Source organism: Danio rerio, chromosome 15 (genome assembly GCF_052040795.2).
Source record: "Danio rerio strain M-AB ecotype USA chromosome 15, GRCz13ab, whole genome shotgun sequence".
Classification (NCBI taxonomy): domain Eukaryota; kingdom Metazoa; phylum Chordata; class Actinopteri; order Cypriniformes; family Danionidae; genus Danio; species Danio rerio.
This window is the reverse complement of record NC_141035.1, coordinates 31,027,453-31,054,191: the sequence shown is the minus strand read 5'-3', so window position 1 is coordinate 31,054,191 and position 26,739 is coordinate 31,027,453. Positions and strand designations below refer to the sequence as shown.

The window sequence follows — 26,739 nt, the reverse complement described above, 5'->3', positions numbered from 1 at the left end:
TCCACATCACCAGGAAAAGTGTCAAGCCCCATACAAGCATGCGCTTTTGCGCTGTGTAAACAGTCAGTCAGAGAAGCAGATAGCCGTATCAGTTTGGGCCTGAATCAGACAGAAAATGACACAAGAGGACACAGCTGAACCTCATGTCTTCTCTCTAAAATAAAACCTGACAAGTGTCTTTCACATATATTGGGAATATGCATGTGTAAGAAATAGGAAACGTTCACATTTCTTTTGTGAGTTTGTTATTTGAGATATAGAATGCAGGGAAAGTGGCCGCATAGAGAGACACTGCAGCGCTGAGAGTATGGGTGTTTACAGCGGTTTGACTGATAAATATAAATTTGTAGCTTAATTGTTAACAGTGCCAAACAGCATTTCCTGTTGTTTACATCCTTATTTACGTCCTTGCTACAACATACTGCTAGAAACTATGCCTGTAGTTGATCAATTTTAACAAATAAAAACACTCACAGGTTGTGGCTCACAATCCACAGCTTCTGCTATTATGGTTGGAGGAGTTTTTAGGCGAATGCAGAACTGAACTGGGAGAGATTTTGGAAGCTAGCCTTTGTCGAATGCTAGAGCTACATCTTTATTAAAATTCTCTAGAACATAATTAAATTGTAAGCACTTTTGCAACCTGAAGCATTTGTGATCTCACTAGCCTCCATGTAATTTTTTGAAGTCAACAAATTTGTTCGCTTTAGGCTTTGCTAAGTTAACTCTGTAAAAGCCAATGTCAGACATTCAGAGATGTTGTTTATGTTCACACATACATTACACATCAACTAAAGGTCAAAATATGATATCGTAGTGGACCAGCCTTTTCTTTTACAATATCTATTTGTCAAACTTCATGTGTGCATTTAATATCTGCTGTATTTTATGCTAAAGAAAGAATACAACTATCAAAACTTGATGATTGATAAACCCACTGTAGCTGTTGTTTAGAAAATAAAAGGAGTAGCCATTCTCTAGAAGAGAGCAGAACCATGGGTAATAAAGATGGCTTACATGTGAGGCGACACTTCATAGAAATTGACACCCCTGTATCTCTCCATGTGCTGTTTAGTGTAGATCTCCAAATCTTTGTAGGGATTTACAGACACCAGCACTGAACCGATGTATGTCTGAAAAAGAAATGCAATAATAATCAAATGAACACTCTAGGATATAAGCTTTGGAGTTCACATAAAACTCATACACTCACATTCCCATCATAACAAATTTGTCAATTCTTTCTTTTGTAGAACATTCATTCATTCTTTTGGCCTTTTTGCCCATTGTTAAATAACTCAAATTAACTGTAAAATAACCAAAATATAAAAATGATTTATAATTCATATGAATTCTCGGTAACACTTTATAACTACACACTATGAACCATTTACAAAGCAATAGCAAATAGTGAATTCATTATTTGTTAAGCATTACCTCTACATTAATAAGCGTTAGTAAGCTAAATACGTGCAGCTTAATGCAGTATTCTTGACTTACAGCCACATTAATAATTGTATTTTCATACTTTGTTACTGATTAATTTATCATGACTAAATTAAGCATTGCGTTATTTACAAACCATTTGTATTTTAGAGTAGTTGGAGGTTTTTAAGATAATTCAGAATGAGTTAGTAAATGATTAATAAACTACTGAAATCAACATTTATACATCTTATTTTTCAGGCATATAGAAATGGTTATTATGTATGTTAATAAATGCTTAAATAACTGATTTGTAAATAATGCCATACTTATTTAGTAATGAAAAATGAATCATTAACAAATGATAAAAATACAATTATTAGGCACATTATAAATGTGGTTATACGTCAAGAATACAGCATTTGTAGCTACAGTAATAAACTGCTTACTAACGTTTGTTAATGTTAATAGTTAATACTTAACAGATAATGAATTCACTATTTGCTATTGCTTAATAAATGGTTCATAGTGTGTAATTATAAAGTGTTACGCTATTTTCCCCTAATATGAATCTAAATGGCTACCAGTTTCCTTCTTTTGTATTCAACTGAGGAAAGAAAATGTTTGGAACCATATGAGAGTGGTAAATAGCAAGTATATTTAAACTTTGGGGTAACCTATCCTAACAAAACATATTACTTTATGTTCCGTCAAAAAAGACAGTTATACAGATTTAAAATGTCTTGCTTTGATGAATGAATGAATTTAATGTTTGAGTGAACAGAAGAGAGACAGCAGCTCTTACATAAATGAGGTTCTCCTTGAAGCGTTTGCGGAGGTTCTCAATGAACGCCACCTCGCTGGTGTGGTTCTCCAGCAGGACAAAATCCTGCACACCCACCCGGTCCCTGGCTGTCAGGGCACTCTCCATCATGACCCGGATTCCGTCACTGCCCACAGCCTGACAGAGAGAGAGAGAGAGAGAGCAGAACTGAGATACAAAGTCACACGTCCACCCTCCAGACGCAGAGCAGCGAGAGGTGATATATAAACACTGCAAAGCAAGCAGTTCATCAAGGACCTCAGAGAGCCTTGAGAATAAACTCAAACACTCCAGCAGAACCCCTCCCTTTTCAAAGCACACAGTCATGCTCATTTGAAAACAAAGCTCAAAAACGTGCAACTTTTATATTAAAGTATTGCTATGAACTTTGGGAACATTATGCTACCATCTATGGTGCTGCGCATTGTTAAATTTGCTCTTCAGTGTTTTGGCTTTCAGCAATGACATTTACATTACACTGAACTTCAACTTTGAAAACTGAACTGAAGCAGTTTCAATATACTAGAACTTTATATATGTTAAGCTTTTTGACACAATCTACACCAGGGGTCACCAAACTTGTTCCTGGAGGGCCGGTGTCCTGCAGATTTTACCTCCAACCCTAATCAAACACACCTAAACAAGCTAATTAAGGTTTTAAAACGTATACTAGAAACACCAAGGCAGGTGTGTTGAGGCAAGTTGGTGCTAAAACCTGCAGGGACACCGGCCCTCCAGGACCGAGATTGGTGACCCCTGATCTACACTGTAAAAGATAGCAGATCGTAGTAACGTGTTTATTTGTTTAGTCTTTTTTTTTTTTTTGCTTCTATAATGGAGAGAAGTTTTTGGTATAATTACAGAATTTAATAATCAATTTAATTGAAATATATATTTGGTTCAACATGGTTTAAAAATGACTGAAATAGTGCAAAAGCTTTATCGCTATGTTAAAAACCAGCACAATGTAATTAAACAAGGGTCAGTGCTAGAGGGATTTGATGGAAAGAACAATTTTCTGAATCTTCTTCTAATATTAAAAAATTCTGGAATGGCCTAATGGTCTGAAGTATATAAATCCCACTCTGCTTGACATCTGATTTTATTACAAGAATTAATGATTGGTTTTAGTTCCAATGGATGAATGGTGCAAATGTTGAGGTCTGCTGATAATGCTTCTTTACCGACAGTGTCTGTCTGCTTCCTAGTTTGAGAAAATGATAGAGACTGAACAAGACAAAGAGAGAGGGAGAGAGGGAGAGAGGGAGAGAGAGAGAGGGAGAGAGAGAGAGAGAGAGAGAGAGAGAGAGAGAGAGAGAGAGAGAGAATTACTGGAGAGAATCTCTTAAAAGTGTCCAGCAGCAGCATCTACACGAATAGCAAAAATGTTTAACTGCTTTAAGAACAGTTTTATTAATAAAGTTGCAAAAAGTGTGTGAGTGAGTGAGTGTGTGTGTGTGTGTGTGTGTGTGTGTGTGTGTGTGTGTGTGTGTTTGTGTGTGTGTGTGTGTGTGTGTGTGTGTGTTTGTTTGTCTAAATACAAGAGAGTTTGCTATGTTTATTCATTTGTAATTAATTGCTTGTCTTTGTGCATATAGGTTCTTAGCAGTATGGAGCTGAAATTACTGAAATGGCTCGGTGATATGGAACTGTAACGCAGTCAAAACCTGTCTGGAACAACTTCAGCAGTGTGATTCACTGCACATATTAGCAACTAATAAGAACCAAACATTCAACCATTTCTGAAGGATCATGCAAAGGAATAGCGGTTGAAAAATTAGCTTTGCTTTAACAGGACAGATTACAATTTAAAATATATTCAAGGAAAGTGGCCATTTTAAATGTAAAATAATGCTCACTAGGGATGTCCTGATCAAGATTTTTTGCCCTTGAGTCCATGTCCGAGTCATTTGATACCCAAAACTGATCCAACACTTCTATAATATATATATAAAAAAATAACGAAGAGCAAAAAAAACAGATCCAGGATGTTCCTTATGCTTTATTGAATTCACCTTATTTAACATTCAACAACTCTGTTAACAAACAGAGCACTTCTGTGAGGTAGCTTGAACAATCAAGTAATAAGTAACATCAATTCTTCACTTTTGGACTTTAGTGTAACAGTAAATATTTAAAAAATTGAATATAAAAACAAACAGCACCTCAACTTAAAATACCCGGCAGGCAATGCCAAGTTTACATATATCACAGTTTGCTATAGCAATGTTGTCGTCATCAACTTTAAAATACCTCCAGACCGATACATACTCAAGCTTTCTGCTTCAAGCTGCTTCATGTTCTACTTTGCCGGCATTTAACCAATAGCACCTCTGCAAAAAAAGTGATGTCATGCCGCACACATTGCTGTGAAGAAGGAGGTCTAATTCTGTGCCACCGCATAACTATAGATATGTTTAAAAAAAATAATGAGTAAATATATATACAGTATGTAAATATATTCGAGTCCTGATCAGGGGGTAACGTCCGATTCCGATCGAGTCTGAAACTGCGTGATTCGGCCTGATTTCAGATCATGTGATCAGACCTGGACATCCCTAATGCTCACACTATGACTGTTTTATTGCGTTTTTAATCAAATAAATGCAGCCTTGGTGACGATAAGGCACTTCTTTCAAAAAAGAAACAATTTCAAGCTTAGCAATATACAGGTCAACACATTTACCCTTTTAAATTATGGCCATTTCTTGATATTTGATATTTAATATTACATGCTCAATCACCTAACATTTACCCTTATATTTAATCTTTTTAATAAATAAAATAAAACCGTTAAATGCAATCTCAACTCAATTTTAGGTCCCACTTTATATTAAGTGTCCCTAACTACTATGTACTTACAAAAAATAAATAAATACAATGTACTTAGTGTGTTTATAATGTATTTGAGAACACTTGTGCTTTTGAGTTGGAATAGAGGTTGGGTTATGGACAGGTTTGGTGGCATGGGTAGGTTTAAGGGTAAGCTAAGGAGTAAGGGATGGTCAACAGTGTATTTACAAATGTAACTACAAAAGTTAATTACAAATGTAATTACATACATGTATTTAATCAAGCATAAGTACACGATAAATACATGTATTTACACAATAAGTACATTGTAACAAACTATTGAATCCTATGTAGGTACATATTAGTTAAGGCCACTTAATATAAAGTGGGACCCAATTTGAAAACAAACATGTATCTTCCATGCTGTATACAGTACTGTCATTAATCATATTTTGTTCACATATTTTGGTAATTTAATAACACAATATTTTTAATACTGCACTTCCATAAAAGGTATTTAAAACACATTAGACACACTGGTGCATGTATAATAAATCCATATATGACATCTATTCAATTGACCACAATATTAGCATTTCATCTAATCATTGCTAAATGTTATCACTGCAACACTTGTATCCTAGTATGCAACACAAGGATACAAGGCTGTTTTGTCATCATTATCTTGACAATAATACCTTTAAAAAAAGAAACAAGAAGCTCCAAACCACTAGTTTTCACACATAAACCACTATGTATGAGTGCAAACTCCACCCAACCTCAAGAGTGCTGGAAACAGAAACCCAATCATACTCACATTCACCACCGCATCTGTATTTTTAAATGCAAAACTCTTCTCCACAATGGAGCTCTGGGTTTTTTTCATTAGATCCCCGAGATTTGACAAATCCATGGTGCCGAATCAACATTAGCAGTCAATCCTTATCCTAGGATGGTCTTTAGCATTAAAAAAAAGTTCTAGCAGATCATCTAATGTCTGCAATCCTGATCAAAGTGGACTATGGATGACGCTTCCCTATCTTGAAACACAAAAACCCACTTACACCGACTCACACAAACACTCACACACACAACCACACTCAGATGAACAAATGCGTGATTATTCATTGAAATACACACAGTCACATTGTGTGAACGCACCAGCTGCCACGGCTGTTGTTTTGCTATTGACACAGCAGCGGCCGTCCCCTGGAGGCAGAGACAGAGAGAGACAGATACAGCACACCTGAGAAAGCACTTTAATTAAGGTGATGTACACCAACTACAACAGTACACACACAGAGAGAGAGAGAGGCTAACAGTGAAAGAGAGAGAAAAAAACAAGTAGAAAGAAAAATATAACCGAGAACAGTCGACAAGTGTAGTGCCAGGAAGTGACTTCATTCCCAATCCGTCAGCTTGGTGAATGCACCAACTGAGCTCCACTGACCAATCCTCGGACTCAAACTACTTTTAGGCTGGTTTTGTTTAAATCTGGTTTTAAACAATCTGTATAAAAAATAAAATAAAATAAAAATAAAAAAACAACAATATGAAATGTGGTTCTCATATAGAAGCAGTTTAAGAGCTCCTGTGTTTTGTGGGCTGCTGTCATTCAGGGCAAAAGCAAATTTGACAAATATGACAGGAAAAAAGCAAAGCTAAATGTTCAGAGAGGAGCATTAGGAACACCACTGTTAGCCAAATGTAAAAAAAAAAAACAGAATTTACATGACCTGTTGTGTTGAGCATGCAGTCCCTCCAGAAATATGTAATTCTGAAATTGCAGAATTTAATGCAAAATCAAGCTAATTTTTTTATTGCCTACAATGTCCTACAAATTTTGGCTAGCCAAGAAACATCTAATTTTCTACTGTGCCATCTGCATTGTTCTATTTTAAATAATATTATGATTGCCTATAGAAAGTGCACTGATACGGAATTTTTGACAGATACTGATACCCAATAACTATTAAGATTTGGGTGCCGATAGTCGATATCTTAGCCAATAAATATACTTTTTTTCATATTTTTCTGCATGATTTTAAAAACAAAAGGCAAATGCATAAAGTGAACAAATGATGTTATTTTAAAAGCTTGAACTGATCTCTAAACTTTATTATTCAATTATTCCCATTCATTTCTATGGCCTAACTTTTATATACAAAAATAAAATGCCTGAAAATAGATGCATAAAGCAACACAGTCACAGAATATAACCAAAATCTAAAAAACAGTAAATTAATTAAAAAAAACTGTCAGGCAGCAAGCCATATCAAGGGGTTCAACCACCAGAGAAATGCATAATTTATCAATTATTGAACCAATTAACCAATTATTTATTGGTTATCAATCAATAACAAAACAAATCTGGTGTGCAATAGCTCTAGCTGTCAAAGACACTGTGCTACATTCGTTGCATTGATCGCTGCATTTTGAAGTTTTGTTCACATTATTTTGTAATGCTATTGTTCAACAGACTTTTTGTTAAATGTGATCTTCATTCATGTGATTTATTAGGCTTCATATATGTGCTTAAAAGGTAATGCTTTCTCTGTTTGTTTCAGTGTTATCTTTATTTAAATAATGTAATGTAATGTGTGTATTTTTATAGAGCATCGTGTATGGCCATACACCTAAAGCTCTTCAGAATCATGAGGGGGTCTCTCCACAACGCTATTGTGCAGCATCCAATTGGATGATGCGACAGCAGCCGCCGGACAACTGCGCCAGTGTGCTCACTACACATCAGCTATAGGTGGAGAGACAGTGATACAGCCGATCTTGTAAATAACAAATGTTTTATGAGTAATTGTGTAATAAATGTATGAATGTTTTAGCAGCAAATCGACAAAAGAAATTTTGCCACATGTTTTGAGAAGGCCACAACAAAACCAGTCATTTTAGGCCACAAAAGTCAGAAATTTCTCCCAGGAGGGACTGGTTGAGCTCTGAGCAGTTAAACTGCCGCAGACAGTATTTTAACAGGTAAAATTATAGGTGATGGCATTAACTGCTGCTTCACAAGTAGGAAAGGAACAATGCAAGTGAAAAATAGCCTAAATATAACACTGGCAAAACACAAGAAACAATGTGAGCACGGTATAGAAAAATTATATGTTGATAGATGGGAAGAAAAAATTTAACTGACAACCAAAAATCCCAGATATTCCATGACTTGAACAAAAAATAGAAATCCTTGATTTCAATGTCTGGAATCAACCAAATATCCTTAATGTATATTTGTCTCTAAAAATCAACGACATCTTATGGCAATTTGTAACTTTTTGATTTAGTGGCTAATTTGTATGAAATCAATCGTACATACATTTTCGTTCAAATTAGCCACTAAATTGGCAAAATGTAAAAAAGTTTCCTTGTGAGATCAGGCTGCTAAATTCGCCCCATTCACTTTAAGTCTGTTAAATACACAAATAAAAATGTTATGTAAATGTTATGCTTAACACTACGATGGTTTTAGTTAGAATATTTAAAGAAACTATTTTTTTTATTCAGCAAGGATGAAATATGTAAATCAATATTTATTACAGATAAGTTGTTTTTCTTTTGAACTTTCTGTATATCAAATAATCCTATTAAATTAATCCTATAAAACCTTACAATTACACTACAATAACATATCCTATTTTTACTACATGAAATGTATTTTTTTTAAAGAATATATTTATCGGATTCAGATTTTTGTGCCAAACACAAAATTTTTTTAAAGTTTAAAGTTATTTTGTACAAAAAAAAAAAAAAAAAAAAAAAAAAAAAAAAAAATATATATATATATATATATATATATATATATATATATATATATATATATATACATATATAAATACATATATTTATACACACATATACGCAAACAAACACAAACAATACAAAATTGATTAAAAAACTAAAAAATAAACCACACTATAACCCACATATTGCGCTACAAGCAGAAAATAATGTGCATAAACAATATAAGATGTGCATTCAATTTACAAATTAAGCATATAAACAGGTCAGGACTGAAAGTTGAGGTTGGCAGCATGGTGTATCAAGTAAAATAAATGATGATAATAAATGAAAAAATATATATAAAAGAGAGAGAAAAGAAAAAATATATTAAATTGAATAGGCTGGGGAATGTCATGTTCTTCAAACTTGTGATTTTACTTTAAGAAAGGGTTGTATGCTTGTGCTATATCAGCACTAGTCCTCATCTGAAAGGTACAGACTAAAAGTGCAAGATGGGCAACCATTCAGTCTAATGAAATGTTTTTACTATATTAAAATAGATTTTGAAGCCTTGGTGAGCATGAGATAATCCATTCACTTCTAACAATCCTTACAGCCTTTTGACTGCTGGTGTGTATATTCAAATCAAACAAACAAGAATGTAGTCGCTCAATCCCAGAGCTCAAATTTGATAATCAAATCAGGAAAGTGAGCTGTGAACATACTGCACACTTTTCTTAATCTTGCTCTAATTGCATCTGCTCGTTTGTCTCGTATTTCATGCGTTTATTGTTCTGCCATGACACAGAGCTGACAGTTAATAATCGGTGGTGGAGTCATAATCAAAACTAAACACGCCGGCCAGACAGACCATGACATCATTTGCTGGCCAACCAAAGAATAACATGTCCAGCCCATTGACAGACCATTTGTACTGGAGCTACTGTACTTACACTGAGACTCTTATATAATGCAGATCTGCTTTTACTTTCGTTAAATATTTGTCTTTTAAACAGATTAGTATTATTTTTTAGGCATGTCATGACCAAAGATAAAATAAGCTGAATTCTACCTGTACACTTTTGGGGGTACAAATTAGAAGAAAAAAAATACTGTATGTATTTAATAATAATCTAAATTTAGAATAATAATAATAAAAAAATTTTATGTTTATGTTCTATTATACTGTCTGTTATATTTATTGGATAGCCCATCTGTTGGCGCAATAGCCTAGTGTTTAGCGCGCTGAGATATGGTGCAGTAGCACTTCAGAGTGTCCTGAGTTTAAATCCTGGCTTGAGGAAATTTACCATCCCTATACCCTCTCTCTCTCTCCCACTTCCCTTCCTGTCTAAAATACTGTCCTATTCACTTAATAAAGGCAAAAAGGGCAAAAATAAATCTTTAAAAAATTATAATAAAAAAATTATATATATATATATATATATATATATATATATATATATATATATATATATATATATATATATATATATATATATATATATATATACATACAGTTCTTGTTTTACAGCGATTTTAGGGGAGGTCAAGCCAGCCTCTCCCTGACCCCCATGGGTCTGCACTGGTTGTGTGGAAATTCAAAATGGACCTAAAACAAACCTTTGGGATTAGCAATGAAAATTTGGAAAAGTGGTTGGACTGGCAGACTAACATCCACGGAAACTAAAATTAATAAATAAATAAACAATTTTTAAAATCATGTTTTTTATAAACATGTTTTTTAAAATAAACAAAATAAGCATTAAAATAGGCATTAAATGACAACAAATGGAGGTTAAAATAGAAAAATGAGCATCCAATAAACTCAACTGGATACCAAAGTCATATAATATTAGGTTTTAGATAAGTCTAATAGTGAAGTGATCAGAATACAGCGATACAATCATGAATTCCTGATGATGCATATCAACTGCTGTCATATCAATACTGCTGCATCACTTGATATCCAGTGGCCATCTTTGCAAAGTGAATCGCAGATCATGATTTAAAATAGATAAAATTTTGCCACTGACACAAAAAGTAAAATCAAAGTATGGGACAGCTTTGGGTTTTTCCCTCAACCAGAAAGACACATTAAACATAGGTTATGCCACACATGCAGAGCCAAAGCTAAGTAAAAAAGCAAGTGCAAAAGTTACAGCCATATAGCGCTGTTGAGACAATTGCATAACAAGGATGAGCCATGCCACAAACAACCAACACATCAGTTTTTTTGCTTTTATGGAAAATATATTTTCTGTCATTCCAAGATATGTTATTCCCAGATAACAACCGCTGAAACTAACAACACAGACTCATCCAAGAATTTAGAATCAACTTGACCGTCAGTGAATATGTTCACATCCATATGCTTGTATATCCACATGCTTGTCTGGCATCCTGCGGTTTTTGACTGTTCAACAACATCCTGTGACAGAGTAAAATTAGTGTATGCTCTTTCAGACATTTTTGCTTTGGTCAGCTTTGCGTTTAATCAACTATTATGGCTCAGAACAATGTTTTGTGTTTAATTTTTATGTTTTGTGGCAAGTAGTGGGAAATTAATAAGTGTTAAATGCAGTCAGGACATTCAGTCAGTTTGCACAGAATAAAGCCCCATCAGACCTACAACAGAACAGCCCCCATTCTGCTTCTGTCGATAAGCCTGTTGGGCATTATATTCTGCAATAACAACAGCCCGGATGTACTTGATCACTTACTTAACATTAAAAAAAATAAAAAATAAATAAATCAAAACCCTTTTATGGGATAAATAATCTTTTATAACTGGAATTATAGTGTCATTATAACTGCATTCTGCACTGTAAAAGTTATTCATTGCATTTTCTAAATTTTTTAAAGTTAGTGGTTGTAAACAATTTATATGGGCTAAATTTAAACAAACAAATAAAGTGCTTAAATCAATTGATTGCAACCACTAACAATAAAAATTTGAGTAAATCCATTGAATCTTTTTTATTTCCAGTGTAACAGATGTTAAATTCAGACAATCATCACAGTTTTGGACTCAATGTTTGTTTCTTTTTTTCAAAGTGATTGACAAACTTGATGATGTCATCTCATACACCATTAAAACTACAATTATGATAATATTGCAGACAACAAATACCACAAATACCACACACCTTTACATTTAAATGAACCTAGCCATTCATTTAGAACAATAAATATGCCATTGCTAGAAAGCAAAACTTCTTTCCCCCAAATGTCCTTCCCAAGTCACTTTCTTCAGAAACAGGCTCCATTACAGCATTGTTCTTCTGGGGGCTTTATGAATTTGCTTTCCTGCTCCCACCCCTGGTCCCCTTTCCCAAGCATACTGGTCTATGCGCCCTTGCCATGTGCTCACTTTTTCCAAATCCTGCTCTCAAAACAAAAGGACTGAAACACTCCAGACAGGACCATGGGCAAATATTTTCACTCTAAACTTCTTTGAAAAACATGGAGCGTTTTGTACTGTATGTACAAAGGAAGAAATGAACAATAAATGGCTCTAACTTGACCTTGCAACATCCTACCGATTAGCCTGTTTCTTGTTAGCAGAGCTGTGTCAGTAAGATCTGCCGAGTCAAGCTGCTTTCGTCAGCACTTCTCACATTGCATGAAGACATTAGCAGTCTTTGGAAACAGACGGATAAGGAGCAGAGCTATGATTACAAAGATTGATTTTTCCAAAAGAGAGAACAAGCAAATCAAACATACCAGTACTTCATTTCATTAAGGAGATGTCAATGATTCTGCCTTGTTAACAATTCAGGGAGTTGATGATCGAGAGTAGAATGTAGTACTGTGCATTTTATTTTCATAATTAATGAAGGCAGTGGATAAAGGGCACATTCCTGGATATCCAGAGAAACGCATGGGCGGATTGGGCGCCTCCCCTTTTCACCGGGAATGGTGGAGAAGAAAAGTAAATCTTGCCCGCTTGCTTATGATTTCAAGCTTTTCAGGTTACCAACTATTTCCATCCTGATTGAGTCATTTGGCTCACTTGTTACCTCTCTCTACTTTCCTCCTCAAGAAAGAACACGGGGTGGAGGCACACAGACTGTCCTGAAGAGCACAGCTACAGAACCAAACTTCAAAACAATGATAAATGCATGAAGGTGTTGCTCTTAGATGCACTAATATATATATATATATATATATATATATATATATATATATATATATATATATATATGGCTGATTCCAGCGTTATGGACGTGACATTTGCAGTAAAAAAATGAAACGTATATTCTCAGAGAAGGTATATGTTAACAGTATATTGAAATATATGTTTATATTTTTCTTACCCCTTAACCATGGAGTTCAGGCATCAAAAAAATATCAGTCTATGCAGGTGTTTTATATTTAAAATGACGGCAAAATGAATGCGTTACGGACGTGACAAAAAAAAGACATGAGTTTTGTGAGTTGACATACTTTGTGAAAATTCTGTGAATGAAAATGCAGAAGCCAAAAATATATATAACAGTCAAAAGGATAAGGGTTGGCTCTGCATGGGACATATATAATTAATTTTATTTAGTTTTTCATTTTTGCATTAATGAGGAAAAACTATCGTTACGGACGTGACTTGTCTTCGTTACGGACGTGACTGCTCTGAAATTGACAGTTGACATATTATGAAAATCAGATAAATGCTTTCAAAACTTGACCAAAGACCTATTTGTGGATATCTGTTGGGTGTGTAAACCAATAAACTTTAACCTCTGAGACATCTGAATGGTAAGGTTGCACAATTAATCAAACTTAAATAGATATCACCTTGTTATTTAATTCGTATTATGGCATGTGTGTTGTTAAAGGTTAACGCACGTTCGAATGTTCAAAACTCAATTCGGTAACAATGTTGCATGCTAACATGGTGCTTTTATACTCTGACTAATATAGAATTTATAATAAACATAATCAGCTATAATGGGCCTATGTTTAGCAGGCTCCTAAAGTTAGTGTTTCCAGACAAACTTGAATTAAATCATTGCCCGACTGTTGCGCAAGACCGTGTCTACGTGGAGAATATTTAAAATCTAGTTTTGTCACAGATATGGCAATATTATATTTGACAAAGTTTATTTTAGTTTATTCTAGTTAACGTGTTAGTTGATGGAATAAATAATTTAATTTCTCCACTCGCGCTTGCTTTCTTTTTCTCGTCGGCAGTCACTTCAGGACAGGTTGCAAAAAGTTCATACGCACCAGGGTGAGAGAGAAAACTTTAAAACTTAAGAAAGGTTTTGTGTAGGCTATGTTAAACAAGCATAGAAAAATAGTCATTGGTTGTAGGCATGTACGATGGATGACTATAATGTTTATATTTTTAGGCTATAGTTAACCGATTGTGTAATATTGAATTAAATATTTACAGCTGCAGGTCCTATCGATTTTCTAACAAATTTAATACTCATATAATGTAGTTAAAGCTTAGATCAATATTAAGATTTTATTCTTATTTTATTCTTATTCTTATTAAAATAATTTTAATAAGCACTCAAGCGCATTTGCCGGGTGCTGGAAATCTTTGAAAATGTTTCAATTTTAATGTAGGCTATAGCCAATTTTCAAGCTTTGAAAGTGCTATTTTGGATAAAGGGCTTGGAAAATGAATTGTGTCACTTTGATAATTTATCTTTATAAATAGTTATTTAATTAATGAAATAAAAAACATTTATGCTCTGCATGAAACGAAAACTCCGCAGTGGCCTGACCCGCGGCGTGCGCATTTTGAGCAGTGGGAAAAGACCAAATGCATGGAGGTTATTGATTATGCGCCTTGCGCGCCTCACGTTTTGTCATTGCGCGCTTTGTGCACTCCAGAAGAAAAGCATGTTACCTCAGTGGCGTCTTTCATTCTTCAATCAAACGAAAGCAGAGGCGGGGTTTCCTTGGAGGTGACAGAAGTGTCAAGATGACTACGGCGAACTTTTTAATGACGGAGAGACTTGTGGTCGCTGTTTTAAGTCATCCAAATATGGCTTTACAAATCTTGAATTTCATAATGTTATTTAAAAATTTAAATTATGAAAACACTGACAGCAACACTCGCGCACAATAGACCAGCTGATTCAGTTGTTATCTATAGTGACATTCAAAAGAGCACCGTGCTCCTTTTCTTCTTGTCAACATAAAATGCATTGCAGAGCGCCTCACGTCTCTGGAATAAAGAAGCGCGTTCGTTGTGATCGGCTTTTATGAGCAACACATATTTGTTTACTCGCATGACAGTAACACGTGCAAGCACACGTGCTTACAGATGTTTTTTGCCAAAAAAGGAAAATGAAAGAAGGATATTCTGGCCACAGTTTGACACAGGAGTTGACGAACCAGCGCTGATCCTGGTCGTCTGTGCTGCCTGGAGCCGCGTCATAAACTCAACTAGGCATATTCATGATTTAGTGCAGACTACAATCAACAAACCACCCTTTTTTCCATTTGGAAAATAACAGCTATTAATGGTTCTTATATACATTTTAAATAGCCTAATCTACAAATCAAACAAAGAAAAATATTTTATAACTTCGCACCAAACTGATGCTTTCATTTTACAGCTTATAAAACATGTATGCAAATTAATGCAGTATCACATGTAAATTACAAAATTGTTATATGCTTAGCCTATACTTTACAAAATGTATAGGTTCAAAGCCTTATGGTTCATCATTATCTTTCACTATAGGCAGCGCGTGCGCACATGAACCGCAAGTAAGACGGAGGAAATATAGGTTAAGTCATTATGGCCAATGGCAATATGTAAAATGTTGTTTTCTTATTAAACATTTATTTCTGAAATGTTACTAAAGTGGTTTATAGTTAAATAAAAATGTTCAGTTCTTGATATAACATATGGATGTTATGTAATGTAAGTCAGTAATTGTAATGCAGCATCATAATGAACAAATATGCGCTAGTCATTGGCTTATATTAATAAGGAGTTCAAAAATGGTCACGTCCGTAACGCAAAATTGTGGTTGTTTAGAGCAAAGACCTGAGATGAGTTGGCGATTATAATTAGTATGGACATATTTTGGCTTTGTATACAAAGTTTCATTTTATTTGTTATAATATTTATTCCACAATATAAACTTTTTCATTAAATCGTTACGGACGTGACACGTGACCGAAGCTGCGTGATGTCTTAAATATGTAGCTCATAAATCAAAAGGGCAATAATGTTATGAAAAAGTAAGGATAATTATTTATACTACAGACTCCAATCCTTCTGCAGAATGATTACTGTTAACATAAAGCATGGAAAAGGTGAGTCTTTAACCCCTTTTTTGAAAGCACGAAAAGTGGTTGGATGATAATGAAAATTACCATTGGCACAATCCTCATATTTCATGGATAAACAAAACAATTTCCTTAAAAATTCAACAAGAGCACATCATAACAATAAAATATAGACCTTAATAAGCAAATTGAAATAGGTTTTGTTATTTTGGTCAAAAGTTTATTTTTTCATGATAAGGTTGACATTTTCATGGAATTGCTCATATATATATATATATATATATATATATATATATATATATATATATATATATACACACACACACACACACACACACACACACACACACACACACACACACACACACACACACACACACACACATACTCTCATACTATATACTCATACTACATAGAAACATTCCTGGTTGTGTGATATTACCAAACAACTTATATCATATCCTATAACAAAATTTCATACTGTATTAAAAAGAACTAAATAGTTTTTAAAGCTACAACAAATGCAAATGTTTTGCTTTTTTGTTAAGAAATATGTTAAAAGTTAAAGGAACTATTAATCTATTTACATGCATTACAACATGGTTTATTTTTGTTATATATTGTTGGTATATCTATGTATTAGGGTTGATGAGCATTCCCAAAATGGGGGAAAGCGGAGCACCTGGAGGAAACCCACGGGAACGCAGGGAGAACATGCAACTCCACACAGAAACGCCAACTAAACCAGCCGAGGCTCGAACCAGCGACATTCTTGCTGTGAGGCGACAGTACTACCTACTGCGCCACTGCGTCCCCCGTATTATCATTATGATTATTATTAATAATAATATTAATAATATATTTTAATAATAATAATAATAACTGTATTATTATATAGACATTATATAATTTGTAAAATAATAAAAAAGGAAATTAATAATAATAATAATAATAAATACTGCATTATTATACAGAAATTCTATTATTTGTGAAATGACAAAACAAAAAAATTATATTCAATTCAAAAATCATTATGTGAAAATTATTTCTTTCATCTAAAAAATAAATTATGACTTTGTAACCACCAAAACCAACTATTTACATAACTATTTATAGTTATTTGAAAAGGTTAACAGGTCATTTCCATACCCAATGCTGTTAAAGGAAATGACACTGTAGTAAAACGGAAGCTAAAAAAAAAACTACTGACAGAATTGGGAGATGCAAATAAAGACTGTAAAATGTGTTTAATATGGCTTACTAAACAGCTAAAATATACACAAACACAGAAATGCCCAAAGCTGAAAAAACAACAATAAATCAAGGAGACTTCACACAACTTTAAACACTAACAATGACATATGTGAGAAGCAACAAGTGTTTTCTTGCTTTTTTTTTTTTTTTTTTTTTGTTGTGTTTTTAAAAAGAAGTGTGAAAAGATCAGACCCCTGCAGCATAGCATCCAGATGGTCAGGGATACATTTTTAGCACTTCTCTAAAACAAATGTGACCTCTACTTTGCATGCCACCAATAAAGCATAGTCATGAAAATGGCAATGAAACACTGTGCTAAAGTGCTAAAAATGCAAAAAGGTATAATGTATCCATTATAGCAGAGTACATAATTTAAATATGACATGCACGTACAATATCTCAATATGTTTTTAATGTTGTTGTGATTGTTTATTTTATTTTATTATTTTATTTTATCTTTCTTAATTTGCATTGTTAAATTTGCAGTGTTAAACAAAATTTAAATAAAAGTGTTTAAAAAAATGCAATCAAATATCCCTGCTATGTGACTTGCATTAAACACCCTTGGTTTTCGAAAATAGGAAAACACCAAAGATGCTTTTTAATGCGTTGTTGGTTTTATTAGACTTCAAAGAGGATAACTTTAACAGAACAAAACTCTAAGTATTGTATTATACTAAATGTATATGTATTTAGTATGATAAAATGTTGTTGATTCTTTCCCATGTGATCACAATGATCAACTCTGCCATATTAAAAACTCAGATGAATGGCATTTGTCAATCATTAACAAACTTATTTCGCTTTAATTTCTATCAGCCTTACATTCTGCTTCATACTGCCATGATAAGTTCTGCAAACTTTCGCTCAACCACGAACACGATTTCTGCAGGAGTCCCGTTGAATGCAATGAAGACCACAACTCCCATGATCCCACACTTCTCAAACTACACCTTCATTTGCTGCAAATGACAGTGAAAATGACACACTCTGCCTTTAATTAGGCCACATCTATCAGCAATCTTCACAGCAGATGTCTTACAATGCTTTCTTAATTACCGCCACCCAGATGGCAAGAAATTCCATAGGTGGCATTGTAATTCACGCCGATCTGCTGAGTGCACGGCTGTCCTTGTGTTAAAGGGGCTGTGGAAAGTCAGCTGGTGGAGAAAGTCAACAGACAGGTGTGACCGGCTCTGTCTAAACAGGTGAAGGGCCTTTGCGTTATATGCACACATGGTAAAACACACATACACACACACTCCTTTTGACATGTAGAAGATAGAAAGTGAGCAGTTCTCCTTCATTCCAGCATGCCGGACAACGCAATGCATTCATGGCCAGAGGGCATTTGAAGAGCATGAGTCGGGAGGACTGTAAACTGCTTACTGGATTTCAGTTGTGTTTATATATACAGCACAGCACACAATCATATATAGATACAATGCTATGAACCACAATAATATCTCAGGACTGAGTTGTTCAGACCAACATGTCACTATGAACTTCATATTTTGAGATGTGGATCTTTCTGTGAGCAATGCAGCGGTTTAGCAACTCAGTGGAATTTCGAATGAAACTGCACCAGATGCCATAAATCTACTGTCACACATTCATCAGTTATCTGCTTATGACATAATGTGCCCCAAATCTGAAACCTAAACACACCTGAAGTGGGGCTGACTGCAAGGTGTGTTGTTTGGAATGCTAAATAATGCTCTTCAAATGACACTCAAATGATAGGACATCACTGAATAGGTAAAAGCTTACAGGCCTCAGAAAGCACAGCATTCACATACTGAGGCCTTGTTCTTAAAGTTTCTGTTAGCATTCAGAGGAAGGTCGTGAATGACAGAGATGGGAAGAAATGTAGCAGGGTGGAATGGCCTGATGACAGACGCCAGTTTCATTATCTCTCTCTGACTCTCACCCTCTTTCTAGTCTGGAATTCAACAGTGATTGCTGCTGGGTCAAAGCCAGAGATTGCTTCACTGTGAGACAACACTATGGCATAAACACATCAAGACACTGATGGTCAGAATGTCCGGCATAAAAGAGGGTCTCAAGAGAGGATAAGGACAAGATGGGATTGACAAACAATTAATTTTACAATTTTACAATTAAGGACAAGGACATGATGGGATTGACAAACAATTAATTTTACAATTTTACAATTAATATCATTACTTTATGATGCATGAGCCAGTTGTATTTTAGTATTTAACTGTTCTAATTAATTTTAACAGTTTAAATATTTAATTTAACAGTTTGGTCGTTATTTTTTTCATTAGTCAGCATTGACTTCAATAAACAAAATGAAAAAACTGTTATGGTTTTATTGTTAGGTTAAGATTTTAATCTTCATCCAAATATGAAATTTTTCTCACAGTTGGAGTATTATGAGGGGTAACAGCTGATTTGTGTAGAAAAACTGAGGAATGTTTAGTTTTATTGTCCCCGTTCCTTTCGCCTGTATGTTTGTTTTTACTCTTAAAGTGCCAGAAACCATTGATTTGTGTTTTTAAAATGAACAAGGATCCCATATTCAGCAACATCTACTTTACATTAGGGCTGCACAATATATCGTGTCGGCATCGATATCGCAATGTTGTCATATCGCAGGGATCTGCAATGTAGTTTGGATTATAATTGACCAGATATTAGCTACCAACATAGTGGAGTAATTTCAAGTTTTAACCTTAGACTCAACGTTTATCATTTGCATGTGTTTTTAAGACCTGACTATGAAAATCTGAAAGAAATTTAAGTCATTTGGGCACAATAAATGATCTGTTTGTAGGTTAAAGAATAACTGTACATTATATAATTATTTACTCAATTAAAACGATAAAATGTTATTATTATTATATGCTGATTATTTCATTTCGGTTTCTGAATATTGTTTGACTCCCCAGAAAATCATAAATTATTATTTAGTTCCATCTTTTGTCTGTTGCATTTAACTTTGGTGGTCATTTTTTTATTATATCTTATGCAGATAATATGCTCCACTAAAATTATGGATTCTTCACCAGCTATGTAAGTCATCTGCTGAAATTGCAATATATATCGTGGTGAATGAAAATATCGCAACATCAGTTTTTTTCCAATATTGTACAACCCTATACTTTGCATCTCACCTGACCTTACCTTACCTCACCTGAGAGAATAAATTAACAGCAAATTTAAACTGTTATGTGAACTATACCTTTAAACATAAAAACCCTGATATGAGTGATCAGAGATTAGACAGACAGACAGACAGACAGACAGACAGACAGACAGACAGACAGACAGATAGATAGATAGATAGATAGATAGATAGATAGATAGATAGATAGATAGATAGATAGATAGATAGATAGATAGATAGACAGATAGATAAGACAGACAGTCTCTGATACTACCTTCCAATCATTACATAATCTCTAAACCCACAAAATATATTGAGGAGTTCAGACCAGGACCACATATTTCACTTTCGTAAGCCCTCCACTGACATTGCAGAAATCTCCCAGCTGCTTTAGTTTAGTACGGAGCATGCTGTGGTTCTTACCATGCCACGATACTTCATCTCCCCGTTCTTCCCAGCTTGTTGCTGCACGTATATGAATTATTAATATTTCCAACACAGCGGCTCTGGTTCAAGAAAGTGTGCCGAGTTTGTTACTTTAACTTCTTCTGCACCATGTGTGGGAGCGTCCCAGCTGCCATTTCTTTAGCTTTAACTTTCTTCTCCTTCCCCAAGTCTCTCTCACCCTTTCTCTCTCTCTTTCTCTCTCTCTCTCCCCCCCTCGCTGCCTACGGAGGCACGAGTCAGTCCTTCTGAAAAGTGACACACTCCCCCTTCTCTCTGCCTTCCTCCACTCGTTTGCTCTGTCCTCCTGAAATGGGATTTACAGCAAGAGCTAAAACCTTGCACCCCCCTATAGTAGCACTGCATGTGCCTGTCCTGAAAACCAATCTGTACCTCTACATAACCCTTGTATATTGTTCAAACTGTTGGTGGCTGTTTTGCCCCATTGACTTCCATTATAACCACTTTTTGATTGCAAAGCCATGACATCATGTAATCACGCATTCTTGATTGCTGGTGGTTTTCCTTTTTGGGATGAGGTAAAATTAGCCATTTTTACTGTTGATCATCACTTAGCACCATTAACCCTTTAGGTGTTTAGGCATGTGCAAAAAAGTTTCTGTCTTTAATATGGAGGAAAAGAGCTAATTACAGTGTGTGTGTGTGTGTGTGTGTGTGTGTGTGTGTGTGTGTGTGTGTGTCTTGAGAGTGAGCTGCTTTTCTCAGACGTATCAAGGTAAGTGCACAAAGGTCTCTCACACACACGCACACAATATCCACTCAAAAATTTACTTTAGCCACTTGTTCAAACGACTTGTTTAAAATGTGCTGAATCAACACAATTCTTAAGGATTTATTTGGGACAAATTAATTGATTTTACAATTTAAGTGGATTGAACATTAAATAATTAAGTTAATCGATTTGAGTTGAGGTAACAAAGCAATTGTGTGGAACCCAGCATTTTTTGCAGTGTACTACATATAATTCCAAAGTAGGGCTGCACGGATAATCAAAAAAAAGATCACAATCTCGATTCGACCCTACACACGATCTTAATTCTGCTTTTCTACGATTCAGCCAATTATTTTTTCAAGGTCAGGAGAGAAGCAAAAGCGTTCGCACAAGTCTTCACATTGTTTTATATGTGTTGTCACATGCTGAATTTATAAGGTATAATTGACCCAAAAATGTCATTTCTGTCTTCATGTAACGTGATGTATTTGCGGCATCAAAATCAAACATGAGCTGTTTGTTTACTACAAAGAGGACACGCGAGTGCCCGCCAATGAACTCTACTTTAGTTAACAGAACCTGCATAGGCTGTGAATAACAGGTTATAAAGTTGTAAATAACTTTCAGTTTGTTGCACAGAGCGATTGATTGGGAGCCGCGCGGGAAGCATGATTTGCATGTGTGTTTTTGTGACAGCAGCCATGACATGAGCACACTCAGCAGTAAAAGTGAAACATCAATTAAACGATTATAACGAATTTTAAAGTTATGATTATGAAAAGCATTTAATGTGTTTTCTTTCATAGCAAACACAAAGTGTTGTGCATGAAAATAAATGTTTACAGGGTCAGTATAACTACTTTAGCCAACATAATGTTGAATAAAATGCAAGGAGGAATGTGATGTTGCCAAATGTTTTATTTTACCACTAAAAAATGGTTTAATAATGTTGTCAATGACAAATGACAAGCATATGTCTCAAACATAATAATTCAACTTTAAAATTATGAAGTTATTATAATAAGTCACTACTTACTGTGAATTAACAAACAGGACAAATTTAAAGTCTGTTTAAATCCACTATTCCAAGCCTATACAAAAAATAGTATTTTAATTAACAGTAGACCTACACAAATAGGCCTAATATTATTATTAGTGTTGTACCATATGTTTGTGAAATAACAATAATAATAGCCTACTCATATTAACCTGTATTTTACATCTACAGAATCATGAGAAAATTGTGATCTTGAGCAAAAATAATAATAATAATAATAATAATAATAATAATAAATCATGATTCTGATTTTAGCCAGAATCCAAAGCCATAAATTAATCATTTTTTTCAGAGCAACTTATGACCAACAGAAAAAAAATACAAATGTTAACTCTAACAGGAAAAACCACCAACAATAAAGAATACACAATAATATAGTTTCAGGCCCTTTCAATAAAAAAATGTGGTTATAATGAAAGTCCATGGGACAAAAAAACAGCCATGAACTTAACGAAAGGGTAGTAAATTTGAGTGTATTGTTGAGTTTTTGAATATTTTCAAAGCATTTTCCCAAAATATCTGTCAAAATAAGACTTGTCATCAAAAATCATTCCATAGCTGAAACACAGTGCATGTTGTGGCCAAAACTGAATGAAAACATCCCCTACAGCACACAAAAGTTAACAAACAAAATGTGTAAAAAACTGTATGAAAAACCATGTCTTGTACTGACAGACTCGAGGAATCCGGGATTTGGAATTCCGGAAAGCTCTGTAACTCTCATTGCAAGCTGGATGAATTGCAGTTAGTCATTATGCCAAGCAGATTTTCCTCCTCTTTTCCCAGCATGCTGAAGCAGATTCGAGGGAGATTTCAGATAGGGATCCATCAAGAAGATAAGATTGATGCATTTGGCTCTGTCACCTTTTAAAAAATGATTAAAAAAAACAGGCCTAGTGTGCTACAAATGTATGCCGCTACATGTATGGCGGCTGTATACATGCTTATCAAGTGAACGTAGTTGATAAACAGATATAGAAACTGATAGAGAGAAAGATAAAACCAAAGAAGAAACGCAAGTTGAGAAAAGCGTGTCAAAGTCTTACGAAAGCTCTCATTAGAGGACCATATAAAGTCTTTCTGGTGCAGGACAAAGGGTTAATGAATGACAACACACCCATTTTGGTCTCTCCACCCAATATGAACATGACAAATCGCTTGTACACACACACATACACGCACACGCGCACACACGCACACACACTTGTATAGTCAGCAGTACACAGGTAAAATCTTAACCAAGGTCACTGCAAGCATTGACCCAAAAACAGAGCAGCGCCCTCTGATGGACACTCCAAAAGCACAAAGAAATGCTGAAATGTTCTGGATAGATTGCAAAATATAGGAGTTCCGCATTGCATAGGCATAAATCCTCCCCTATTCCATCAGTCCCATCAATCTCTCCTTCTTGCTCGCTCCTATTCCCACTTATGCCAACATAATCAGAAACCCCGCCTGCTGGAATCTGAGTAATATTTTCCAGACGGCGTGAGTTGCTCTTTCTTTCTCTCACTGGGACACATTGACACTCCAGGTCGAGCAGGAAAAGTCACAAGTATGTCATTGTAACTCTATGCATTGTGCACACGGCTTTCTAGGTGTGTACTAGTGAGAACTTTATGAATTTATGATACACAACCGCAGTCAATGGATTACAATGGTTGTCTAAGAAACCGGATAAACAAACAGCGGTTTCTAAATCATCCTGTTGTTTGATCAGGGTCACTTTGATCTCTCTTTTAAAAGCTGTCTCACTGTTATCCTTTAATCTCAGGTAATAATGCAATTTGTTAGTGCTCCACCTTACTTTGCTTAAAACTGAGCCAAAGATGAGCTAAAGCTTTCCTAATAGAGAAATACAAGGAAAGAAACAGGTAATTTGAACTCATTTGTTAATCTTAAGACAATATGAAAATCTATACACAATTTCAGCATGACAAAAGAAAACGTTAGCTGAATGTTTAAATTGTTTTTCCAATACAAAAATACACACACATGAATGAATGATACTTGTAGCACTCAAAATAAATGGCATCCCACACACTCATTCATTTTCCTTTGGCTTAGACCCTCATCAGGGGTTGCCACAGCGGAATGAACCACTAACTTATCCAGCATATGTTTTACACTGCGGATGCCCTTTCGGCTGCAACCCAGTGCTGGGAAACATCCATACACACTCATACACTACAGCCAATTTAGTTTATTCAATTCACCTATTCCACATGTCTTTGGACTGTGGGGGAAACTGGAGCACCCAGAGGAGACCCACGCGAACACGAGAAGAACATGCAAACACCACACAGATATGCTAATTGGCCCACAGCCTGGGCTTGAACCAGCGACCTTCTTGCTGTGAGGCGACAGTGCTAACCACTGAGCCACCATGTTGCCATCATACATTCATAACAATAATTAATAAGAAACTGTAACAATTAGGAATGCATTAAATTATTATTGCCAATTTAATGAACACATTATTAAATATGTAAATACATTTATGAGCGAGTGAATCAGTAAATAAACAAAAATGTACGTATACAATTTATTTATTCATTTTCTTTTTCAGCCTAGTCCCTTTATTCATCCGGGGTCGCCACAGCGGAATGAATCACCAACTTATCCAGCACATGTTTTACGCAGCGCATGCCCTACAAGCCGCAACCCAACACTGGGAAACATTCACATACTCTTGCACACACTCACATACACCTATACAATTCTCAAAATAAATTCTAAATAAAAACACACATCATCTATTTAAAATTTTATTCAATTAAATACATTTAATAATTATTATTACTAATCAGATCAGAATTTGAACATATTTAAAGAGCCCATATTATGGGTTATAAATATGGGAACCACGGGACTGATCATGACACGGAGATAATGACCACTGACAGATGGAGATTCGGCTGCGGGGAATAAAGAATTAAAGTTTATTTTCACAACAACACCACAGTATAGCCAACCATGTGATGTGTTTGTTCCTGTCATTTTTTTGATGATTGATACAATAACCTACACTGCAATGCAGGATTTGCTGGCGGTTTGCTATTAAAAGAAGGAGCAGAAGAGACTTATGTATGGGACTTTGTCAGAATTTGACAGGGACTTTGTCAGTAACTTTTACAGTTCATATGGACCAGTTTATTTTCCTATGGTACGTGTAAATAAAAGTGTTTCCTCATTTTGTGTAGTTTGCAAAATATGCATTTAATTGTGTGTAGTAACTTCTAATCGCTCCACACACCTTGTTATCACTTATCTGTTATAGATTAGTGTTTGTACTGTATCTCTCAGGTTAGATCTGTATGGGGCTATTCACATATTCCGTCCTAAACCACACTGAAAACACTACGCATGCTGCTTCTTCCTTTACCAATTGAAATGCGTTTCTGAACTTGCATTCCTCTGCCGTATGTCTTTGCTATGGCCACCATCAGCTTTTCCTCACATGCGCGGCACAATAAGTTTTCTAAATAGTTAAATTTTTGCCACTGTGTGGATTAATACTGAATGAGTGTAGTTGTTATTACTTGGGGTTAGGTATGCTGGTGTTTAACTGCATTGCTTTATTGCATTCCTGCATATACTCTATGTGTTACTTTATAACTGTGGTGGGCGTTTCTCTCGGTCTCGTGCTGAACCCAGTCGACCAATCACAACAGACTGGGTCATCAAACCAATAGCGCAGATTAGCTTCATGCTAAGAAGTGGTTTGGGAACAAATGAATCACTGAACGAATCAGTCGTTGGGATAAGTAGGTAAAAATAAATGCATATTATAAGATAATGAAACACACTATAGGTGTTTTTTGACCTTGCATGCATATCTGCTTTTGGAGACCCCCAAAATCAAAATATGAACTTTTCTAACGTGTAATAGGGGCTCATATTTCCTTATTTCTTCATAAATGTATTGTGTTGACCGTGTTTTGTATGCAAACCCATAGGTAGCTTGGTCTTTGTATAAATAAGTTTGGTGTGTAAATAATGACAGAACTCACTTTCCAGTGAACTGTTCCTTTAAAAGATGGCATAAAGCCTCATTCATTATGTTTGCACACAGACAGGTCACTGTA

General features: G+C 35.0%; 1 protein-coding gene and 1 long non-coding RNA gene across 13 annotated transcripts in view; one reads left to right on the top strand and one right to left on the bottom strand.

Moving 5' to 3' along the window:
- myo1cb (myosin Ic, paralog b) overlaps positions 1-26,739 on the bottom strand; it is an 84,732-nt gene that overhangs the window by 28,857 nt on the left and 29,136 nt on the right. For 6 of the 12 annotated variants that reach the window (XR_015508716.1, XR_015508717.1, XR_015508720.1 and 3 more), the window contains 2 exons: positions 2,231-2,386; positions 1,018-1,133 (listed from right to left, as the gene is read on the bottom strand). Coding sequence is in view for 4 of the 12 variants with exons in the window: in NM_001317189.1 (NP_001304118.1) it covers positions 1,018-1,133; positions 2,231-2,386 (272 nt within the window). In the remaining 8 variants the exon portion in view is untranslated. Of the gene's footprint in view, positions 1-1,017; positions 1,134-2,230; positions 2,387-5,858; positions 8,830-20,840; positions 21,077-26,739 lie in introns of those variants that run through there. The other 6 variants (XR_015508718.1, XR_015508719.1, XM_087283166.1 and 3 more) reach the window with 2 other exon arrangements.
- Positions 3,074-6,154, top strand: LOC147833699 (uncharacterized). The gene is made up of 2 exons (XR_015509604.1): positions 3,074-3,395; positions 3,557-6,154. It is a non-coding gene; the product is annotated as an uncharacterized LOC147833699 (long non-coding RNA).